The 23,144-nt window shown below is 40.2% G+C and overlaps 1 protein-coding gene across 2 annotated transcripts in view; it reads left to right on the forward strand.

The window, feature by feature from the left end:
- Positions 1–23,144, forward strand: part of ARHGAP42 (Rho GTPase activating protein 42) — a 321,321-nt gene that overhangs the window by 67,749 nt on the left and 230,428 nt on the right. For both annotated transcript variants that reach the window (XM_010595411.3, XM_003415595.4), the window contains exon 2: positions 17,602–17,697. In XM_010595411.3, coding sequence (XP_010593713.1) covers positions 17,602–17,697 — 96 coding nt within the window. The remainder of the gene's footprint in view (positions 1–17,601; positions 17,698–23,144) is intronic.

Here is a 23,144-nt window from a genome sequence, read left to right on the forward strand (position 1 = left end):
GCACTTTATTTGTCATCAGGGAGGTGACTAATCCAAGTGGGCCTTATAGGTACCATGGCCCAGGAAGTGCATCACAAACCATTTTCACCCGGAGAATAACTCATTTACTTGAATACTTCCAAATGCCGGTAACGGTACTTTCTCAATAACACAAAGGAAATAGTAAACATACTTGCAGGACTTATCTCGCTGTATAGAAGCCAAAAGACACACAAGTTTCACACAGTCACTCCTCCGGGAAGCATCTCGTCATATGAATGGCTCCCAAATATGGTGAAGACCAACTTCCTTGTTTTTTAGACAATTGTACCAGCATCCACCACAACGTACTAAAGTGGTTCAAATGCCTGCCAGTAAACCTCCAGGGATGGTAAATGTAGCCGGAACATGTATGTGCCATCACCTGTTAAAGGGTTACGGTGGTGGGGTGGCTATGTAGTAAGTCAGTTTTTTAAAAAATAGAATCTGGTATTTATATTAAAACACTAAAACCATCATCTTTATTATGATACCGTAAAAGGCATAAGGGGAGGCGAGTTGACTCTAAGGGTGCATAATGAACTCTATAATTTGAAAATGCAACTTTCCTGAAATAGTCTCAGAAATGGCTTTAGTGTTTCCAAGTGACAGCAGAAAAAATGAAGTCTGTAAACATGTGGGATAACAAGTTGATTGAAAACAACTTACAATAAAGACTGTGTAAACGGAGAATAATAATCTTTGTGCCCTTGCTTCCCTGGCAGCCTGGGCTCTCCCCTGTTTCACAGTGTGGTTCTTTTTTGTTTCTTTTTGGAAGGATGAGGCATGATGCCAGCATAGCTTCCACACCCTTTCAGTTACCATTCATAATCAGATATTTCCAATCTTGAACAGGACATTAGTCATGTTGCTATATGAAAAAAAAAATTTTTGACTAAACTCTACTGTTCATGTGTATCCATGATTTGACATGATGTTAGACACTTTCATTTGTCCAAAGAAAAACCCATGAGAATACAGTGATGAAAACCCAAACATACCATCACAGTAAACATAGCCACTTAAACATAGTCGCCTAAACCATCTCTGCATTCTAAGCTCATTAGCCCATTTAAGTCGTGCTTAGAAAAATTTTGGAGGTTTGTGTTTAAGTGTGTTAGCTTGTTTCTCTGGTTGGTTGAACAGGTTTCATTTTGGTGCCTGGGAATGTTTTCCTTAAGGAATGCTGAGATGCAAATATCTCTTAACTGCTGATAGACTACTTCTTTGAAGTTTTAAATAAACTTAGCCTTCTGAGGCAATATGGGTGTAAAAAAAAAAAAAAAAAAAAAAAAAATTTTTTTTTATAACATCATGTTTTTTTTTTTTTATAACTTCATTAATGGTGTGTGGTGCTTAAACACTGATGGGAAAATGTGCTTACGTAAGTGATAAATTTAACTTCAGGAATTGAGACAACTTGACTGTAGTGATGTTTGTTGTCACCGTAGAGCTTCCTTGGTTGGCAGGTCCTTTGGCTGCGTTAGGATTTTTTGCCATCACATAATGGTAGGTTGCTGTGTTTTTAGGTCTGGAGAGAGAGGCTGAATGAAGGTCTAGTAACTGAGAACCAAGAACTAACATGTCTTTTTATTCATTGATAACTTCTTTAAAAATTAAAGGGGCCCTGTTGGCGCAGTGGTTAAAGTGCTCAGCTGCTAACCAAAAAGTCAGCAGTTAGAACCCACCAGCTGCTCCATGGGAGAAAGATGTGGCAGTCTGCTTCCATAAAGATTTACAGCCTTGGAATCTCTGTGGGTCATTTCTACTCTGTCCCACAGGGGTCACTATGAGTCAGAACTGACTTGATGGCAGTGGGTTTGGTTTTTTAGAGGTTTTAAATATTAAATAATACTAATTACAATTATGAGAGTGTATCAAGTTCTTACTATGTGCTGTGCTTAACCTTTACACATGTGATCTCATTTGATCATTACATCAATTCAATGATGTAGGTGTATTAGTATTATCCCCATTTTACAGATGGGTAAATTGAAACTCAAAGAGTTTTAAGTAGTTTGCCCATTTAGCAAAGCTGAGAGTTTAATTAGTAGTCTTTCTTTTATCATGAAGAAATTGGACCTATTTATATTATAAATGACATGAGGAGATAGAAATCCGTACTAGCTTTCTCTCTAATGATATGATTTTATGGAACTTTTTTTTTTTAACCAAATGCTTTACCCACCAATTGTGATTAGACCACCAGAATGAGTTTTAGAGTAGGGAGCAATGCTGCGATTTTAGGTTAGTGTGTAAAATATTTGGGATGCTTTTGCCAGCAGACACTGCTTTTCTTAACCAGTTACCTACCTTTTTCCCAGAAGATCTTAAGTGGAAGAACCTTCTGGCTATTACCTCTGGCTCCTCTGATCTCAGCTACTTGATTTGACATCCAGATCATGAAGTGTGCTTGCTTGCTGGGGCTCTGGTTTCCCTCTGTTCTTCATAGTACCTTTAGAGCTGGGGTACATCTGTGTCCAGTCACCTGGCTTCTTATCTCTAATTAATTGCTCTCTGCCAAAGCTGGAAAGGTTTTAGTTTACTTTCTTTGTTTACTTAGCTGCCACAGAGTTGACCCCGGATTGACTGCCACCCTGCGCACAATGAAACGAAACAGTGCCTGTGATCTGTTGCAGGTCAGACTGTTGTGATCTGTAGAGTTTTCATGGGCTGATTTTTTTTTGGAAGTAGGTTGCCAGGCCTTTCTACCTAGTTCATCTTAGTCTGGAACTCCACTGAAACCTGTTCAGCATCATAGCAACACACAAGCCTCCACTGACAGACGGGTGCTGGCTGCACATGACGTGCATTTGCCAGGAATCAAACTGGGTCTCTTGCATGGACGGTGAAGATTCTAGCACTGAGCCACTGCTGCCCTCATACCGGTCCTTAAAAAAAAAAAACTGTTGCTGTCGAGTTGGTTCCGACTCATAGTGACCCTGTACGACAGAGTAGGACTGCCCCAGAGGGTTTCCAAGGCTGTGATCCATGTGGAAGTCAACTGCCACATCTTTCTCCCACTGAGCGGTTGGTAGATTTGAACTACCGACCTTTTAGTTAGCAGGTGAGTGCTCAACCATTGCAGCACCAGGACTGTAAGGTTGCTATGAGTCGGTATTGACTCAACAGCAATGGGTTTGGTTCTTTTGGTATGCTGGATTCAAGGAGCCCTGGTGGTGCAGTGGTTAAAGCACTCGGCTGTTAACCAAAAGGTTGGTAGTTTGGAACTACCAGCCGCTATGCAGGAAAAAGATGTGGAGATCTGCTTCCTTAAACACCACAGCCTTGGAAATCCTATGGGGTAGTTCTGCTCTGTCCTGTAGGGTCACTATGAGTCGGAATCGACTCGGTGGCAGTGAGTTTGGTTTCTGCTGCATTTGGAGTCCCTGGGTGAGGCAGATGTCTATTAACCAAAAGGTTGGAGGTGTGAGTCCAACCAGAGGCACATTGGAAGGAAGGCTTGGCAATCTGCTTCTGAAAATCGGCCATTGAAAACCTTATGGAGCACAGTTCTACTCCACCGTACAAGGAGCCACCATGAGTCAGAACTGACTCGACAGCAACTGGTTGATTATGCTGGATTCAGTAAAGACTGGAGAGGGCTTTTTGCCCTCCATGGGTTTACCGTTCAGTCAGGGTTATGGGACATAGACACAAATAAATGCAAAATCGTAAGTTATTTCAATAGACGTTCAAAATTTTCTGCTGAGCTGCTTCTAATATACAATGAGGGGAAAATGTATTCTCAGTAGCCTTAACTGATGCCTCAGTAGGAATGTCAAGATATGAGTTGATTCATACAGATTCTGCTTTTGCCTACAATATAGACATTAAAAAAAATATAAAACTGGGTAAGTTGCTTAACTTCCTTTCCCCTAAATTTCAAATAGAAATAATAGCACCAGCAGGATGCACTTGAGCACCCATGACTTCTGAACTGTAAGGATGTTAGTATTTGGTGTCTGCGCATCCGCAGGGGTACTGCCCTTATTGGATTATTTGGTATACTTTAGGATTAGTTAATCTAGAAAGAAGCTTTAAAGGTCTTGAAGATGCTTTAAAAGGACTGAAGAAAGCTACATGCACCATCCTCAAGTGTAGCCAATAGAGCTTGTGGACCAAATGTTGACATCTTAATGATACCGTAGCCCCTGCATGGTATGGTGCAGCTTCACAGTCATGGAGCTGTGAGTACCTCTTTATTTAAAGACATTTGGGCGGCACAGAGGAGACAAAAAGCTGTTTCCAACATGGGGCACGACGTCTTGGATGTTGAGAGAGTCAAGTGTAGATTAGTTTGTTTGACTGGTTGAGTATGCAGAGAATAAGTTGAGAGAAAGAATGGGTTAAAAATCATAGATGATGTGCTTATCAACGTAGTGTTTTGAAAGGAAATTATACTAGTTAAAGCATAATTTAACTAAAAATGTATTTGGCATCAGAAACCAAGGAAAAGGACTGTTGGAAAAAGGAAGTAAGTAGTAAGAGTTGGCAATAGACTGAGGTGACAATGAAAGATAAGGTAGTACCGAATGCCCTTCGGTCTCAGTCATCTAGTGCTGCTGTAACAGAAATACCACAAGTGGGTGGCTTTAACAAAGAGAAGTTTATTTTCTCAGAGTAAAGTAGGCTAAAAGTCCAAATTCAGGGTATCAGCTCCAGGGGAAGGCTTTCTCTTTCTCTGTCGGTCTTCTCAGCAATCTTCCCCCAGACTAGGAGCTTCTCTGCACAGGAACCCAAGCCTAAAAGACAGGCTTTGCTCCTGGCAGTGCTTTCTTGGTGGTATAAGGTCCCCAGCTCTCTGCTTGAGTCCCTTTTTATCTCATGAGAGATAAAAGGTGGTGCAGGCCACACCCCAGGGAAACTCCCTGGGTAATTACAACCCCACCCTAATCCTCTTTAACATAAAATTAAAATCACAAAATGGAGGACAATCACACAATACTGGAAATCATAACCCAGCCAAATTGATACATTTTTGGGGGGACATAATTCAATCCATGACACCTTCTAAAATCATTATCTTGGGTAGATAGATGTTTCAGGTAGTCAAGAGAAAATGGGTTAAAAGGGAGACTAGACTAAAATAATTTTCATTATTGAGTCTTTTGATGATAAGAGAGTAAGCTGTAAGTGCTTGACAAACAGTGGGAAATGAGTGCTTGGACCAGGGGAAGAGGTCTTGGGTGGGAAGATAGGGCAGGAAACTAGGGTAAAACATGCTAGGCCATCTTTGTGTTACTGGGAAGCTTAGGAAAACTGGAAACTTATATTTTGCTGACAAAGACAAAAAGGCAAGAAGGCTATTTTAGAAAATTTCCTTGGGGTTCTGGTTTCAAGACTTAGATCATCGCTTAGGAGTAGCTTGCATATAGATACACAATACTTTTCAAGAGAAGAAATACTGAGGTAAGCAGGGTAGCTAAAGACAAACCCTTCTCAAGGAAAGAGTCTGAGGAAGAGAAATCTCAAAGGAGGCCGCAGAGGCACAATTACTGAGGCAGGAGGAGAATCTGGAGAAACTGGGGAGGCCTTTTGTTTCTTTACCCTCTTTTCAAGTGTTTTTCCCTCAGGGTAGGAAGATGGGTGGTTTATTTTATCTTTTGAACTTTCTATTTTTAACTTGGGTTGTAGCAATGTGAAGTCTTTGTGGTTTTTCATTTTTAATTTTTATGGAATTTGTAGCTTTATAGAAACTGCAGATAAAATCTGGCCAATTGTGACTCCCGTTTGTTGACTTTAGGCTGGGATCTTCTGGAACAGCTTGCCAGGCGCCTGTCGTTTGTGAGATTACAAACTGGTCTTCATGAGAAGCTAGCTCCACTATTAGTTTTCATCGAAGCCCTCCTGAAGATAGTAATTTAATCCACAGATTTAATATGTTATGCTTACAATGAAAATATTTCATACTCTGTACTTACCCACATAATAAATAGTGGTTAATAGTTGACATTTGCTGAGAGCCAGTGTTTCAAGTTTCTGTTCTGTACCAGACATTGCTCAGCCAGCTTCATGTAATATTCATGATAGTCTTGCAAGGGATTAGTATCTTCCTTTCCTGATGAGGAACCTGAGGTTCAGAGAGGCTAAATGCTTGTTCTACGACATATTGCAAGTAAATGTGGCCCCTGGGTTGGAATCCAAGTCTGACTCCCATATACACTCAGCCTGTGACGTGGGAGAATGATTGGTTCTAATGAAGGACTTCTTTTCAGATCTGAACACCTTCACTGCATAAGAATTTAGGTCATCACTGAAAACAGATGCTGTGACTTGTGTTGCATGCCAGGAGAGTGGATGTACCCACTGGAAAACAGGATGCAGAAATAAGACCCTGAATACACATCTGGTGTAGAAATGAATGAGGCAGTCCAAAGCTAGCGCTAATTTGTTTTACCAACTTTGAAGTACAAAACGACCAGGTTGTCCCATCCTGGAATACAGCACATTAATTTCATGGCCTATAGGAGCCTATGTTTTTTGCATTTTCCGGGGGTGAACATTGAACTTTTCTCTATACTTTGCCACACCCAGGGTTCTTTTTTTCTGACTCTTCTCCGTCTAGCAATCGGACACGTGTAGTTCCCTGCCAGAACATTAAAAACATAAGTGTTGTTATTAAAAACTAAGGCTCGTTTGTTTGTTGATTCCTTGACATCTTACTGTCTTGTGTAGTGTGTTCTTTTTATTAAGACATGCTGTTCTCAGCATCAAAAGCTTTTCAGTAATTTATCTGTAGTGGATCTTTAAGGTTATGAATACTTTAGTAGTTGGTTTGTATTTGTTTAATTAAAAAAAAAAGTCTTCTTTCTGTTATTCACTAAGGGCAAGCAGAGGTGAATGATATAAGGTACCTGCCTTTAAGAAGCGTATCATCTAGAGCCTTGTTCAATTGTCTTGTGGCATAGAAAGTTACAGGAATTAATGTGCATTTCCTTTGAGTTTTAGTATGGTGCTTTATAATAACCATCTTATATACATTTCCTGCCAGATTATTCCATGCTAGGCATAGTTAGCTTTCTCTCATGTAGTCCAACATACAGAGTCTTTATATAGCAGGTAAGGGATTAAGTTAGATATTGTCTGAAAGCTCACACGTTCCCCATCCCCCGTTTTAATATCTGTCATTCTCGGGGAATTACCTATGGTATGCAGTAGAAGGAACATCCAATTTGGAAGGTGAAAGACCTGTCCGGATTGGAGCCCACCTCTGAGACTCTGGTAAGTTATTACTTAACCTTTCAGAGCTCCAGCCTTCCTTGCTTTGTGTAAGAATTAAATATGTAAGAACTCTGAAATAGTAGAACATCTTGCTGACATTATTACTGTCATTACTATAAATGCATATTAAAGGTCCTTGTCCGTAGCAAATCATCTCTGTTATCAGTATCATTTTGGAAAGTAGATAACTTTGTTTTCGAAGTGGTGGAAAAAGCCCCATAAGGGGCTTGTAAGAATGTGAAAAGGAAGGAAGGGAGTGAAGGGCATTTGGAAGTTTGGAGTATATCTCCACTGTAATTCCATGGAACATTTTCATGTGGCCTTCTAGCCATGGTCTTATAACTTCTACCCAATGATCGGGCAGGACTGTGCAGATATGGTAATTGTGGCCCACCAAAGGGATTGGTCAGTTTTGCCATCTCGCTGGGTTTGAAATGAGTCACCCCAGAGGTGGGAAAGAGAGGACCCCACCACCACCAACGAGGAACAGCCAGAAGCCTTTGGACCTGAGATCCCTGCCCTGGGAGGTTCCTGGGACCAGCAGATAGAGCATGAAATGTAACCCTGAGGAGTGGTGGCAGGACAGACCCAGCTGGAGAGACCTGGCAGCAGAAACCCAGCAGCAGGAGATGGTAAGGTAGGCTTCCTGGCCCACGGAGAGAGAAAGCTGAGTGCCTTTGGGCAGAGGCCTAGGGCCAGGGAGAGGGGTGCCAATCAGCACAGCTAGGAATAGGGTGTCCTGATGGGAAAACTGTATTCTTGAGTGTTCTTGTGCATGAATTGTAACCTGATACTTCCCTAATAAACCCAATAATTGTGAGTGTGGTCTGTGAGCTCTGTGTGGCCATTGCAATGAATTATCAAACACAGCAGAGAAGTAGAGAGTGCCGAGGGAGGGATGGTTGGTGTCAGAATTGGTAAAGATGGCGGAGAGAGGAAGCATGCCTGACCCCTGCCTCATAGGGATCAGCCTTGGGCTGTTGATCTTGGTTTCCCTTCCCCCTTTTGAAGTGAGAAGAGGTCAGACAACGCTGCCATGTTGTTTTTATATCCACTTTGCGGGAATCGATGGTTTCAACATTGAGCTCTTGTTGTTTACAAGATTTTATGGTAAATGCTTGGGTAGTATTTATAGATGGCAAAGTTTCCTACATTTAGTATGCTTGTATTAAAATAAAGTGGGTAAACTAGGCTTATGCGTATCTAGGATAAAAGGTAGAATAGGAGACGTGTCGCAGGAGAGTTACATACCGGGCAGTATAGGTTTTGTGGAGGAAATGGGGGCTTGAGTGAGATCTTGAAGAAGAGGGACCATTTTGACAATGGAACATGGAGAAAGAATATGTTCTAAGACTGTGGAATAACAATAATAAAAAAACATAGGTGCAAGAGAGCAAATGATTTACTTCAGAGAATAACCAGTACCTCAGCTTGATGTATTGAAAATGTGGCTGGAGATGTAGATAACCAGAAACCAGTTGCTGTCAAGTTAACTACGACTCATGGCAACCCCATGTGTGTCAGAATAGAACTATGCTCCACAGGGTTTTCAATGGCTGATTTTTTTTGAAAGTAGATTGCCAGGATTTTCTTCTGAGGTGACTTTGGGTGGGTGGATGTGGAACTTCCAGCCTTTGGGTTAGCAGCCAAGTGCACTAACCATTTGCACCATCCAGGGACTCTGGATATGTAGGGAAAAGTTACCTTTTAGAGGACTTTGGACATAGCATTACTTCAGTCTTGCTGGTGCACTGTCAAGTCCCTCTTCTTCTTGATACCTCCGAGAAGCCTACACTCAAGCAGAAGTGATTATGCCCTCTTATCTGACACCTCTATCCGGGTCTACGTGAGAAGCAGTATGAGAGGAAGCAGAGATTCTGGAGCCAGGTTTCCTTGATTGAAATTCTCAGTCTGTACAGACTAGTTTGTGTGACCTTGGGAAGAAGGCACTTAACCTCTCTGTGCCCTAGTTTCTTCACCCATAAAATGGAGGTGAGAATATATACTGCATGTGACTGATGTGAGGATTTATGGGTTAGTTTATGTTAAGTTCCTGGAAAAGTACCAGGCACATAGGTATTATGCGTGCTGTTGTTATTAACAACTTCTCTCACAGAACTTACCAGTTGCCCTCTGATAAGATTTATTTAAATGCCCCCTGCTTCTTCTACTAGACTGTGCCCTTTTGGAGGGTAGAACATATCCTGTTCTTACCTTCGCATTCCCGTTGCTTCATATTGTCTGCCTTCCGCATGGTGGTGTGTCTAAGATGACAATTTTGCAACATGTACGTCTGGATATATTGTTCTTTTGAATCACCCTTAAATCTAATACCAGAGTGACTGGATTTCAAGAAGAACTGCCTTATATCAATGGACTGCCAGTTGTACTTGAACTTGTGATGACATTAAGTATAGCTCACTTCCATAGCTAACACTGTAAAATTAATTCCATTAATACTTCTAGGGTAACAGGTAGAGCCCCACCTTGTAAGTCTATGTGTAAGAAAATAATTGTAATTAAATATTTACTAAGTATTTTGTGTTCTTATGAAATGAAGTTTTAGTGGTTTTTAAAAAATTTTTATTGTGCTTTAAGTGAAAGTTTACAAATCAAGCTAGTCTTTCACACAAAAACTTATATACACCTTGCTACATACTCCCAGTTGTTCTCACCCTGAGACAGCTTGCTTCCTCCCTCCACTCTCTCTTTTCGTGTCCATTCCACCAGCTTCTAACCCCCTCCACCCTCTCATCTCCCCTCCAGGAAGGAGATGCCAACATAGTCTCAAGCGTCCACCTGATCCAAGAAGCTCACTCCTCACCAGCATCCCTCTCCAACCCATTGTCCAGTCCAATCCATGTCTGAAGAGTTGGCTTCGGGAATGGTTCCTGTCCTGGGCCAACAGAAGGTCTGGGGGCCATGACCACCGGGGTTCTTCTAGTCTCAGTCAGACTATTAAGTCTGGTCTTTTTATGAGAATTTGGAGTCTGCATCCTACTGCTCTCCTGCTCCCTCAGGGGTTCTCAGGGGTTGTGTTCCTGTCAGGGCAGTCATCAGTTGTAGCCAGGCACCATGTAGTTCTTCTGGTCTCAGGCTGATGTAGCCTCTGGTTTATGTGGTCCTTTCTGTCTCTTGGGCTTGTAATTACTTTGTGTCCTTGGTGTTCTTCATTCTCCTTTGCTCCAGGTGGGTTGAGACCAGTTGATGCATCTTAGATGGCCACTTGCTAGCATTTAAGACCCCAGATGCCACTCTCCAACGTGGGATGCAGAATGTTTTGTTAATAGATTTTATTATGCCAATTGACTTAGATGTCCCGTGAAACCATGGTCCCCAAATCCCCACCCCTGCTGCACTGGCCTTTAAAGCATTCAGTTTATTCAGGAAACTTCTTTGCTTTTGGTTTAGTCCAGTTGTGCTGACCTTGCCTACATTGTATGTTGCCTTTCCCTTCACCTAAAAGTAGTTCTTAATCTACTGTCTAATTAGTGAATACCCTTCTCTCACCCTGCCTCCCTCCCCCCCTCTCGTAACCATCAAAGAATATTTTCTTCTCTGTTTAAACTATTTCTCAATTTCTTGTAATAGTGGTCTTATACAGTATTTGTCCTTTTGCAGCTGACTGATTTCACTCAGCATAATGCCTTCCAGATTCTGCCATGATATGAAATGTTTCACAGATTCCTCACTGTTATTTATTGATGCATAGTATTCCATTATATGAATATGCCATAATTTATTTATCCATTCATCCATTGATAGGCACCTTCCTTGCTTCCATCTTTTTGATATTGTAAACAGTGCTGCAATGAACATGGTTGTGCATATATCTGTTCGTGTAAAGGCTCTTATTTCTCTAGGATATATTTCAAGGAGTGGGGTTGCTGGATCGTATGGTAGTTCTATTTCTAGCTTTTTAAGGAAGCGCCAAATTGATTTCCAAAGGGGTTGTACCATTTTACATTCCTACCGGCAGTGTATTAAGTGTTCTAGTCTCTCCACAAGTTTTAGTGTTTTGTTAGCATCATCTAATCCTGGGTGCTATAGGTTAACTCTTTACTATAAAAACATTGTTGACTAATTAAAGACTAGCACAGTTTCTTCCAGGTTATTATGTAGACATGGGAAGACACCGTATGCTTATTAACTTGCAGGTTAAGCAAATGGAAAGGAAGGTGTGACTTCATAATGGTGTGGTTTGTATTTGTACCATCATTATTATTCACAGCCTTGCTCACTAGTAAATGAATGTTATGTCTCTGCCTCCACCTTAGAATGTGGTTGTGTTGGCTCCAACTGAGATCTTTTCCATGTTTTGTCCTCAAATTCTAATAGTTGAGAAGAAATTGGGAGAAAGAGACATCTTTCTAAACTAAATAGATCCCCTGCTTGGGATGTTTTTATACACTTGGTCTTTCTTTTCATATTTAAGAGAAGAATGTTGATTCTGCTATCACTGTGATACTTTAAAATTCAAAAGTAAATTAAAAAAAATTAATTAGGCTTTAAAATCAAGACCAATTTATTAAGATGTTAATCACCTTTATTTAAAAGGTTTTAGAACCAGTAATTTTCTTTTGTACATCAGAGCATGGTTTAGAAACTTTAGTCATAGAATTAGAAAATACCGTGTTTCATTTGGTTTTAACTCATTAGAAGGTGTTGGACTTTGTAGTTCCGAGTTGCACACTCAGTGAGAGATGGAGCCAAGATTAAAAGCATGAGGTCGTTTTTTAATTTTGTAGGTTGATAAACATGGCTGCTAGTAACTACTATAAGTTCTTTCTGTCTGTGATGTTTTTGACCTCATTATTTCCCTGGTATTTGGAAAATGAGACCGAATAAAAGGAAAATCGAGAGCATAGGATACACTTGAAGTTGAAAACAGGTTATATTTCAAACTTCCCGTTACCTAGCTGAGTAACAAATTTTCTTGTATAATCTTGTCTCTCATTATGCATCCAAAAACGACTGTGATGGAATTATTTTTGCATTCTTGATTCCATCCAGTATTGAACTAGACCCCAAGCTCTTACACAGAGCTACACAGAAGTATAATCGGTTGTCCCTGTCACGGCTGATTACTTAGTACTGCATCAACAGCGATTTTGAAGCTACTCTCAACGTACTGTTTTCTCTAGCATTTCCCAGTGCTTAGATCTAACAGCTGCTGTCTTACTGACTGAAAATTTGCCTTTCCTTTTTTTTTTTTCTGAGATGTTCAACATGTTTTGAGTGTTTACTGTGTGTCAGGCACAGTTCTAAGTGCTCCACCTGTATTAACCCATTTACTCCTTACCATGACCCTGAGAGGTGGGTTCTGTTCTACTAAACAGGTGAGTATACTGAGGTACGGAGAAGTTATGGAATTCCACACAATCATGCCACTCATTCGTGATAAAAGCAGGGTTCTAACTCGGATAATTTGCCTACAGAGCTCATATTCTCAGTCACTTGGCTTTATTGACAGGGTAGCTTATAAGTCGATCACTGTGTTCTTGTTTGGGGAGGGGAATTATTATAGTGCATTCACAGTGATTCTCTCTGAGAGGACAAAGCGACTTCTTAACCTTTTTCAGTCAGTGAGCAAGGCCATGGTAAGTGATGAAAGTATAGGAAGAAATAGTCTGACGTGGGGCGTTGTGTGAGGAGTTCCCAGGACACAGCTTCCGGAAAGATCATCCTGGGTTCGAGGGAACTTTAGAGGAACTCTTGGCGGTGGTGAGGAGGGGAGAGAAGAAAGAATGTCTGTGGAATGGGTCCTAAGCCTTCTGATCTGCTCGTATACCGCAATCTCAATTCTGCTGTCGCGGTTGCATCTGTGGCTTCCAACGCTATCCAGCATAACCCGTTGCTGTCGAGTCGATTCTGACTCACAGCAACCCTATAAGATGGAGTAGAACTGCCCCATAGGGTTTCCAAGGAGCACTTGGTGGATTCAAACTGCCAACCTTTTGGTTAGCAGCTGTAGCTCTTAACCACTGCGCCACCAGGGTTTCCCAAGTCGAGCATAAGGCCTTTATGTTATACATATGAAAATAAAGGGACACTGAATGGTATGCTTTTCTCAAGGCTCAGGGAGAACACCCACATGCAGTTTGACTTAAAATTATCCTGGGAGTCAGCTTTCTTTCTCTGTCTTCTCTTACCATTTGGATTGATCTTCTGATTTCTCTACCCTTAGTCAGGGCTGTGCACTGTCCATCTTCTGACCACCATGTGCAGGTTGCTGAGAAGCAAAATGGAGAGCCAGTTTAGATAAATTCATACTTTTGCACTGTGCCCGTCTGCCTGAAAGGCCAGTGTACATTTCTATCTTTATGAGCTAGACTGAATGATAATCACTGATGCCATTTATTGAGTTGCCTGTTCCATGCGAGACACATACCTCGTTTAGCTGTCATAACAGCTCTTGAGCTAAGTATTCATAATGTGTCGTATTGGAGATAAGTTTTAATTCCGTGTTGTATAGCTAAGAAATGAGCCTCAGGAAGGACGAGTGATTGTCCAAGGCCTCTCAGGTGAAGTCTAGTTCTGACAAAGCCCTTGATTTTTTCACTGACTAATAATTCATTAAAGAGTCCCTCTTTGTCTTTTTTCTTGAAAGCATAAAGCAGAATGATTCTGAAGCTGACAGTCTTTTCTACTCTCTTGAATTGAAGGCACCTCTCAGGTAGGATATACAGCTGGTCCCAAGATTTTAAACATTTAATGGGAAGAGGTACTAATCTACTACCAATATTCCCTTTCCAGAGCATGATTTATTTTTTTGCAAACAAGAATTTTAAAAAATCTCAGCAGTATGTGTTTTTTAAGTTTTTCTTTTATGTATTTATTTTTTAAAAACAACACAGTGGAATAAAAAGTGCCTTTCCTATTTGGAGACCTCTTCACACCGGAGTGTGCTTACTTACATAGGTACTCAGGCTTTGGGTTTCATGAAGAGTGTAGGGGTGCCCTACTAAGTCCTGGAGTTATGTTTAGGCACGGGGCACAGTTGTTCCTTTTGTTTGAATTAAGTGTGAGCAAGGTGTTGGATCTGAACCCTTGGTACTGAAAAAAACCTAAACCTGTTGCTGTCAGGTTGATTCCGACTCATAGTGACCTTACAGAGCAGAATAGAACTGCTTTGTAGGGTTTCCAAGGAGAGGATGGTGGCTTTGAACTGTTGACCTTTTGGTTAGCAGCCATAGCACTTAACTACTGCACCATCAGAGCTCCGTCAATCCCATTGAAGGAGATGGAGTCCTTGGGTGTGCAATGGTTATTGTGTAAACGTTTATGGCACAAATGGTTGAGCGTTGAACTTTCTAGTCGGAAGGCTGGCAGTTTGAACCCACCCAGAGGTGCCTCAGAAGATAAGCCTGGCAATGTGCTTCCAAAAGGTCACAGCCATGAAAACCCTGTGGAGCAGTTCTACTCTTCACACATGGGTTTTCCAATGAATCGAAATCCACTCTACAGTGACTAACAGAAAAATACAATTTCTACTGGAGCAGACTTCTGTGGAAGGGTTGACATAAATGATCAGCGTAGCTCTGAGAAGTGGGACTTTTAAAATCCCCCTGATGCTGCACAGTCAGGTGCATTTATTTTTTTAATTTTATTTAACAAACTTTTAAATAGTGCTTATAAAGTGTGAGGCACTATTCTAAATCATTTGCAAATATCAACTTGTTTAATCCTCAGAACAACCCTGTAAGGTGGTTATACCATTTTATTCTGTTTTACAGATGAGAAATCAGAGGCTCAGAGGAATTTAACAATTTACCTAACAGCTCATAGCTAGGAAGTGGCAGGGCTTGAATTTTAACCCAGGCAGTTTGGCTTCAGAATCTGTGTTGTTAATCGCTCTGCTAAGTTGTAAAAAAAACCCTCTGCTTTTCTATATCTGTGGAAAGAGACAATGGAAAAGCTCAGTATCATCAGTCATAACAAGGCCAGGGGCCGACTATGGAACAGACCATAAATTGCTCATATGCAAGTTCAAGTACCCATGGAAGCAGCAGTCAAGAAATCTAAGGATGCATTGCATTGGGCAAATCTACCATAAAGGACCTCTTTAAAGTGTTAAAAAGCAAAGATGTCACCTTGAAGACTAAGGTGCACCTGACCCAAGCCATGATATTTTCATTTGCCCCATATGCATGTGAAAGCTGGACAATGAATAAGGAAGATGGGAGAAGAATTGACGCCTTTGATGGTGGTATTGGCAAAGAATATTTAATATACCGTGGACCACCAAAAGAATGAACATATCTGTCTTGGAAGAAGCACAACCGGAATGCTCCTTAGAAGCAAGGATAGTGAGACTTCGTCTCATATACTTTGGACATGTTATCAGAAGGGATCAGTCCCTGATATATCATGCTTGGTAAAGTAGAGGTTCAATGAAAAAGAGAAAGACCTTGGATGAGATGGTTTGACACAGTGGCTGCAACAGTGGGCTCAAGCATAACAGTGATTGTGAGGATGGCGCAGGACTGGGCAGTGTTTCGTTCTGTTGTGCATAGGGTCGCTATGAGTCAAACCAACTTTATGGTACCTAGTGACGACAACAATGACTTTTTTTTTTTACTTATTAATATTCTGGGCTTTTCTTTATTCAGCCTGGGAATAAAAAATTCTTAAAGAAAAACTATTTTTCTGGAATTAATCACACCCTGGGTAAATGAATAATTTATAGGAATCTGCACAAGCTGGTCCCTATGAGGCGGAGGCTAAAGATGTCCCAAATGCAGGGATGAATTACCCAATAAGCAGGGTTCTCATAGGCTTACTTGTGCTTACTTACTAATCTGTAGTGCACAGTTTCATGTGGGTTTCACCACGTATGATACCCATGTGAAATTGTGCACTATAGATTAGTAAGTAAGTACAAGTATGCCTGTGTGTACCTTGTGTACTGGTTAGTCTGTCCCTTCCCGAATGTCCAGCTTTTCCAAAATGCTGTTCCACTCCATCATCTCTAACATCAACGGCTCCCTGTCCCTTCAGTAGGTTCTCTCCAGTCTTTGGGTTCAGTAATTCACTACAACATCATGAACCAAACTTACAGTTAAGTGGTTTATTAGGGAGGTAACAGGGTACACCTCGGGACTGGGAATGACTCAAGTAACAGGAACAACTCAGGATACAGTTCTTGATCAAGACAGCTTCTTCTTGCCCTCTGTTGCTGGTCCCTGCTCTAAGCCTTGTCGAGGAAGTGTTACAACTCTTAGTTCCGTGGGTCGGCAAGCCCCACTGTAGCTATCTTGTGTCGGTTCCTGGTTCCTGCCATCTTGTACTGCCATCGCTCTTGCTAGTGCTGTGCTGCCACCTCTCGCTGTCTTCTGTGTTATAGCTCCTCCTTTCTCCCTGTGTCTCACTTTAACTCCCCAGACTGATCAATCCCCTCATTATGGTTCCATACATCTTATTTGCCTGGTCCCACCCCGACAAGGGTACATTAACAGCAAGCTGCCCAGCTCCCTTGGTGGGCCACAAGCACATTATTTGCATAGACCCACTTAGTCATTGTGTGGGAGTCACAAAGTCTATGGCTAGAAGGGTGTATGGCCATATTAAGTAATTCACTGAACCCCACGGGGCCCTTTTCACATTGAAGTCAGGTTTGACGAGTATGCTTGCTTTGAGGTTTCCTGTAAATCACAAGTTTATTTGTAAACAATTTTTCAGGTTACGTTTCAGCTTCTAGATCAAAACCAGTGGTTTACTGGTCAAAAACACACTCCCTACCTTCTCCTCAGGTGTATAGAACAATAGCAGTGACCCTTTCTAATTAAGGGGTGATTTGTTTTGTTTTTTGTTTTCACTTGCAACGTCAGTAGCATTCCTTCTTTCTTATAAATGTTTCATTTATAGTGAGTGAATGGTAATTCTTCAGTAAAGGCTTTGGAAAATTGGCTTCCAGATAATGCATGTCCAGACCAAAACTTTTCTTAATGGTACTAATCCCGTTTGAGCAGTGCAGATCAGGTTTCTAAAATATTTATTTAGCAGTTGCTTTAAATTCTTCTTAAATTTGTCTAACTAGTAATTTTAAAGCGTCTGGTTAATATAAAAAACTTGTTTAACATAGAAACCCTGGTGGCATAGTGGTTAAGTGCTACGGCCGTTAGCCAAAAGGTCAGCAGTTGGAATCCACCAGGCAGTCCTTGGAAACTCTGGGGGAGTAGTTCCACTCTGTTCTATAGGGTCGCTGTGAGTCAGAATTGACTCGAGGGCAATGAGTTTGGTTTTCTTTGGTTTCTGGTTAATATAATATTAAAATCTGAGTTATGTAATATTACATGTGGAAACCCTTGGGCGTTCCATGGTAACTTTGCCTGATTTTTTTTTTAACTTTAATTGCAGATCTGTCTATGGCCGTACAGAAATTCTCCCAGTCACTACAAGATTTTCAGTTTGAATGTATTGGTGATGCTGAAACAGATGATGAAATTAGTATTGGTGAGTATACTGTTCTTTAATATTCTAAGAAATACTTTTAAGAATTTCAATGTTTCACTGAAATCAAACAGACTCACACACTCAAATAATACGCATTTAAAACATTCTCTAGCTTTGATAAAATTTTAAGGATGATTTTTGGTTTCTGTCGGAGAGGGTATTATAAATTGTTTTAAATTGAAGTTCAGTGGTTTCGTCTATAAAGGAATCAATATTGTGTGACTTAGCTCTGCCTTCTGTGAAAACGTGAATAACAATGTCTCTGCCTCAAAGAGAATCATGCATTCAAACAAATATGTATTGGGCAGCGACTATTGAATATGCAAAGGTAGTGGCTTTAACAATTATCTTGGTTTTTTTTTTTTTTTTTTACTTAATGCTGATTTATTTTTTAACTTGTGTATTTGTTTACAAAAGGAAAAAAAAAATCAGTCGTAACATTAAACTGGTATTACTTCAAGACACAGAACATTACTGGGAAACATGAGACTTGAGCCCTCATCTGATTTTGCCACAGTCCTTAGCAGTCTGACCCTGGGGAAGGCGCATTCCTTCCTGATTCAGATGGTTTTGTTTCCCATAAAATGAAGAGGTTGGGTTATGTGATCTCTCAAGTTTTATCTGTATCTGGATTTTTACTGTGTGAACATCAGAGTCATCTAGGATTCTTTTCCCCACTTGTGAGCAATCTCTCCTTGTCAGTTTGTAAATGTGAGGTCTACTTGTAGGCTGAATTAGGGATGTATTGCATAATTAGAAGAAAGTATAACGTATGTGTATATTACGGAGAATAATATCCAGTGTATCCACCTTTCAGGTGTAAAAATAGGATATTACCTGGACTTAGAGCAGTGATTCTCAAAATTTAATGTTCAAACAAACTGCCTGACAATCATGTTAAATGCAGATTTTGATTCAGTAGGTCTCAGGTGAAACCTGAGATATTCTGCATTTCTAACAAACTCTTCAGGTGATGCTGATGCTGCTGGTCTGTTACCACACTTTGAGTAGCAGGGACGTAGAGTTCCCAGCATACCTCTGTCTAGTCACATTCCTCTATTTCTTCTGCCCTTAGTTTTTTTTTTCTATAGTTTCTTTATATTGCATTTCTAACAATATGTTTTATTACTTTTAAAGACCTATGTAAGAAGTACAAACCTAGCTTTGAAAGGAAAGGGCATTATTATCCCTATAAAAGTAAGGCTCTTGGGAGAAGATAAGCTGAATGAGTTTCTGATCCAATCAATGTGTGGCTTTAGCTTGCTCACATGCACAAGAGTTCCTTCTAGAGAAATAATTCGGCAGAGTGAGTGATGGGCTTTTCTGTATATGGTATTTATGTTGTACATACATTGTCATGGTCAGGTTGGCAGTCTTTCTAATGTAGGATGCCAGGCGATGGCTTTATTTGCTTGCTCCTTTAGAAGTGTTACTCACTGTTAGGGGAAGGTGGAGGTGGCTGGTCTCCTGGGATCCATGTGCTGCACGGTAGCACATTGCAGGCTCTTTCTGTCCTCAGTTCTCTGATGAAAGGGGCTGAGCCATGCCTTTCTTGGCTGAAGTATGCTTAGGGGGCCTCTAGGAAGAGAGAAGTAGGGAGAGAATTGCTACATGGACTTGAAACAGCCTACTTCTCTATGTGATGAATGGAATCATGTGCCACAGATGACATTTGGACTAATGGTCGCCGTCTTGCTTGCCGTTCTTGACGTTTGTGTTGTAAATGCCTTGCCCTCAGCATAGCCTTTGTAACATAAACCTAGCCGGATAAAAGCTTAGATTATATTGCTAAAATACTAATATAGTGTTGTTATTACTGAGAAAAAGGAAAGAAGGAACATTTTACTTAATAATTAACTTGTAAATTTCTAGGAATCATAGGTCAGGCCTGAGGTTTTTGTGAGCTTGTTTGTGTTTTATCATTTTGGCCCTGGCACCTGACCCAGGGCCTGACTCATGGTAGACGCTCAGTAAAATCTTTAACTAAATGTCACAATTTTCCTTTACACTTGTTTTTTTTTTTTTTTTTTAACTTATTTGTGTATTTTTATTATAGAATGATACATATATATAATTGGTATTTATTCCTTTGGAAAGAAGATAATAGCAAATACTTTTGGATGTTTACAGATAATTATAATTTTTAATAATTTCGTGGCTTAAAATATTCCATCATGTTTTATATGTGAATTTGCAATTATTTTTTTTAAAAACAAAACCTCTGTTGTACATTCAGGTTGCTTTCTGGTTGATCTTTTACTTCTTATTTTTAAGAGTAAACATCTTTATGCTTATTTCTTTTAATTTCCATTAAATTTGTTACTTAAAATGCCTGCCTGAAGTCACCCATATGGTAACTGCAGAAGTAGAGTTTTTTAACCACTAAACTATGCAGCCTCTTAGTCAGGTATTAAGTAATTTCCACAGGTGGTGGTAAACTTGATATCTCAACATTGGTCTTTCTGACTCTTTCCACGTTGGCTAAATGAACCATTATTATTGTGGCTCTTATAGATTAGATTTGAAAGATATGAATTTATTAGTAGGTGAAGGCTTATTATAGGCAATGAATATTAAATTCTAATGCTTTGAGAAGTTAGATTAAAATTTGGAGAACAAAAGATGAATAATACATAAGGGGTATATGTAATGTCCCTTGCTAATTCTGATTCAGAGAACTTATTTAACCCCTTTGTGCTGGGAACCTGAATTAAACATCAGTGCTTTGTTAGGAAAATCTAATTTAGAGCAAAAAAAAATTTAAATGGCAATTATTTTGGAATAATCTAAATCTAAGCTAATCTAAAAATATAGATGTGTTCCTATATCCTCACCATCCAACACTTTTTATCCTTTGAGTCCCCAGATATACTATAAAACAGTTAAAAATAAATTTTGTAAGTAATAAAGAAATAGTAGAAGATTTTGAATAACTATTGTGAATTTGGAAGGATTGTTGAGATAGTCCAAGCTCTTATACCAAGGACAGTGATCTGAGATGTGTATTTCTGAGACTAATGGGTAAGGCCTAGGCGTGGATAGATTGTGAGGATTATCCTTACCCAAATTTCTCAGCTTCATTTTTAAAACGTTTCAGCTATCTTTGCAGTAGCTTGTTGAAGCCCCAACGTTTCCACTTCTTTATTTCCCGATTTAGTGAAGGAGGAGTGAGTGTAGGATTGCTGTGACACTTAGTACTGAATAGCCACAGTGCTCTCAGCCAGAGTAGTCTTGTGACTTACCAGTGATATGAACTGCTGAATGCAATGACTTATAAAAAAGTTCATATTTTATAAATGAGCAGTATCAGCACAAGATGACTTGTAAAGTCATGACATTTGCAGACTTTGTGTGTGTTAGGTAGGTGCGGGGATGAATTACCCACTAAACAAGGAACGCACGGGCTTCATCGTGTTCACTTACTAACCGGTAGTACACAAATTCTCAGTTGTGCCTACCAGTTAGTAAGTAAACACAATGAAGTCCGTGGGTACCTTGCTTACTGTAAGTTGGTGTATACCGTGCTTACTGTAATCTGCCCCTGTGTGGGAAAGGGCAGGAGGGCAATATGAAGATGAGTAAGATGTCTGTTTTCAATGTGCTGACATTTGAATAAGGTGAAAAATATTTTGAGCTAAGTTAGGAAAAGAAATGGGCTGTTCCTATGTCAATAGAATTATCTAATTTGTGGAAGCTGTTCTAGAAGTTGGTTAGATGTGTCTGCCTGTGTCAGACCTGTGAATCTGCCCCATTCTTCAACCACCCCCTTTTTGGCTTTTTTTTCTTTTTTTTTGGCCAGTGAGGGATTGCTGGCTTGGAAAGAAGTAAAATGGGACTAGTTGTCCTGGAACCAGGGGGGAATTCCTGTGGCGGAGAGAGCAGTTCAGTTATTTCTAGGACGGAAGTGCCAGGCAGAGCAGCATCCTGCTCTCTCTCCCTTTCAGCGCTCTCCTTTCCATCCAAGAGCAGCAAGAGGCTCTTCCCTTCTCTTCTCCAAGGATAAATGAGCTGCAGGCGAGCTTCTGATTGCTCCCTTTTATCTGCCCACTGCAGCACTGGAAGAGTGGCCAGGAGCCTATTGATTCCATCCAACTTAATTTCTCACTGCTGCCCTAATTGCCTGTATTTGTCTAATTTGATTTTTTGAACTGTGAAAAGGCATTGGGCTGGGAATGCACTTGGGCCTTGGGAATTGGTAATGGAGGGGAGAGGAGTACAAACCAGTATAAGATCTAATCCTGCCCCAAAGTTTTTTGGGCAAACCAAAAAACTCATTGCTGGTGAGTTGATTATGACTCATAGCAGCCCTATAGGACACAGTAGAACTGCCCCATGGGGTTTCCAAGGCTGTACATCTTTACAGAAGCAAACGGCCACATCTTTCTTCTGCGATTTATATGTGGGTATAAAATGTACCAGTATTTAACTATAATTACATAGTAATATGTATGCAAATACAAAAATCAATACCTACTGCATTAGTCCGTTATACATACGTGCATGGGAATTGATAATGTCCCATAGTAAGTCGTGTTTAAAACCTTCTAGTATGAAGTAAAAGGCTAATTTTACAGAAAATGAAATTCTTATCATTCGAAAACAGTTCCAGTTCGGACAGCTTGAAGTTCAGAGATACTACTGTGAATCAAATCTGCCTATGATTGTTGTTTTGCTAGGTTAATTTATCAAGTTGTTGTTGTTACGTGCCATCGAGTCCGTTCTGACTCATAGTGACACTATAGGACAGAGTAGAATTGCCCCATAGGGTTTCCAAGGAGTGGCTGATGGATTCGAACTGCCTACCTTTTGGTTAGCAGCTGATCTCTTAACTACTGTGCCACCAGGGCTTCTGTAGGATAATAAAAAGTTGTAAATCTTGGTACTTCACTTTGGTTTTTATGTCTGTGACAAGACTGGGGCATGTAAATTACTCCATTTTGTTCCTGTATTTAAAGCTTATAATTTGAAATCAATTTTAATGAAAATCTAAAAAGTCTGGATAAAAAAATTCAGATATTGTTAGTCAAGCTGAGCTAGTGCCAATAAAAATATTAGTCATTAATGTGTGGAGAAGATTATTCATTCTTTGTAATCTTGGAAACCATTGGAAAGTCCATTTACAGTTGTGGTTAGACAGCTTGGTTAGTGATGTTATGTGATGGCCTACGGTAACTCTCTGAGAAGTCTTGGACAATATGACTTTTGCACTCAAAAGATTAAACATTTACGAAGTAGGAGAGTCAGTTTGCTAGTACATATTTTAGGTGGGGACTTCACTCCTTTAGACACACCTAAACAGAAAATTTCTGTGGTAGAGACAGGCAACACACTATTACTTGTCAACTAAGGTTATGACTAAATCCTGAGTTGAGGAACGAGGCTGTCGATTAGGTAATTCAGATCAAAATATATTTTGTAATGACCATTCAGATATTTCTGACATAACC

The sequence above is a fragment of the Loxodonta africana genome, chromosome 7 (genome assembly GCF_030014295.1).
Source record: "Loxodonta africana isolate mLoxAfr1 chromosome 7, mLoxAfr1.hap2, whole genome shotgun sequence".
Classification (NCBI taxonomy): domain Eukaryota; kingdom Metazoa; phylum Chordata; class Mammalia; order Proboscidea; family Elephantidae; genus Loxodonta; species Loxodonta africana.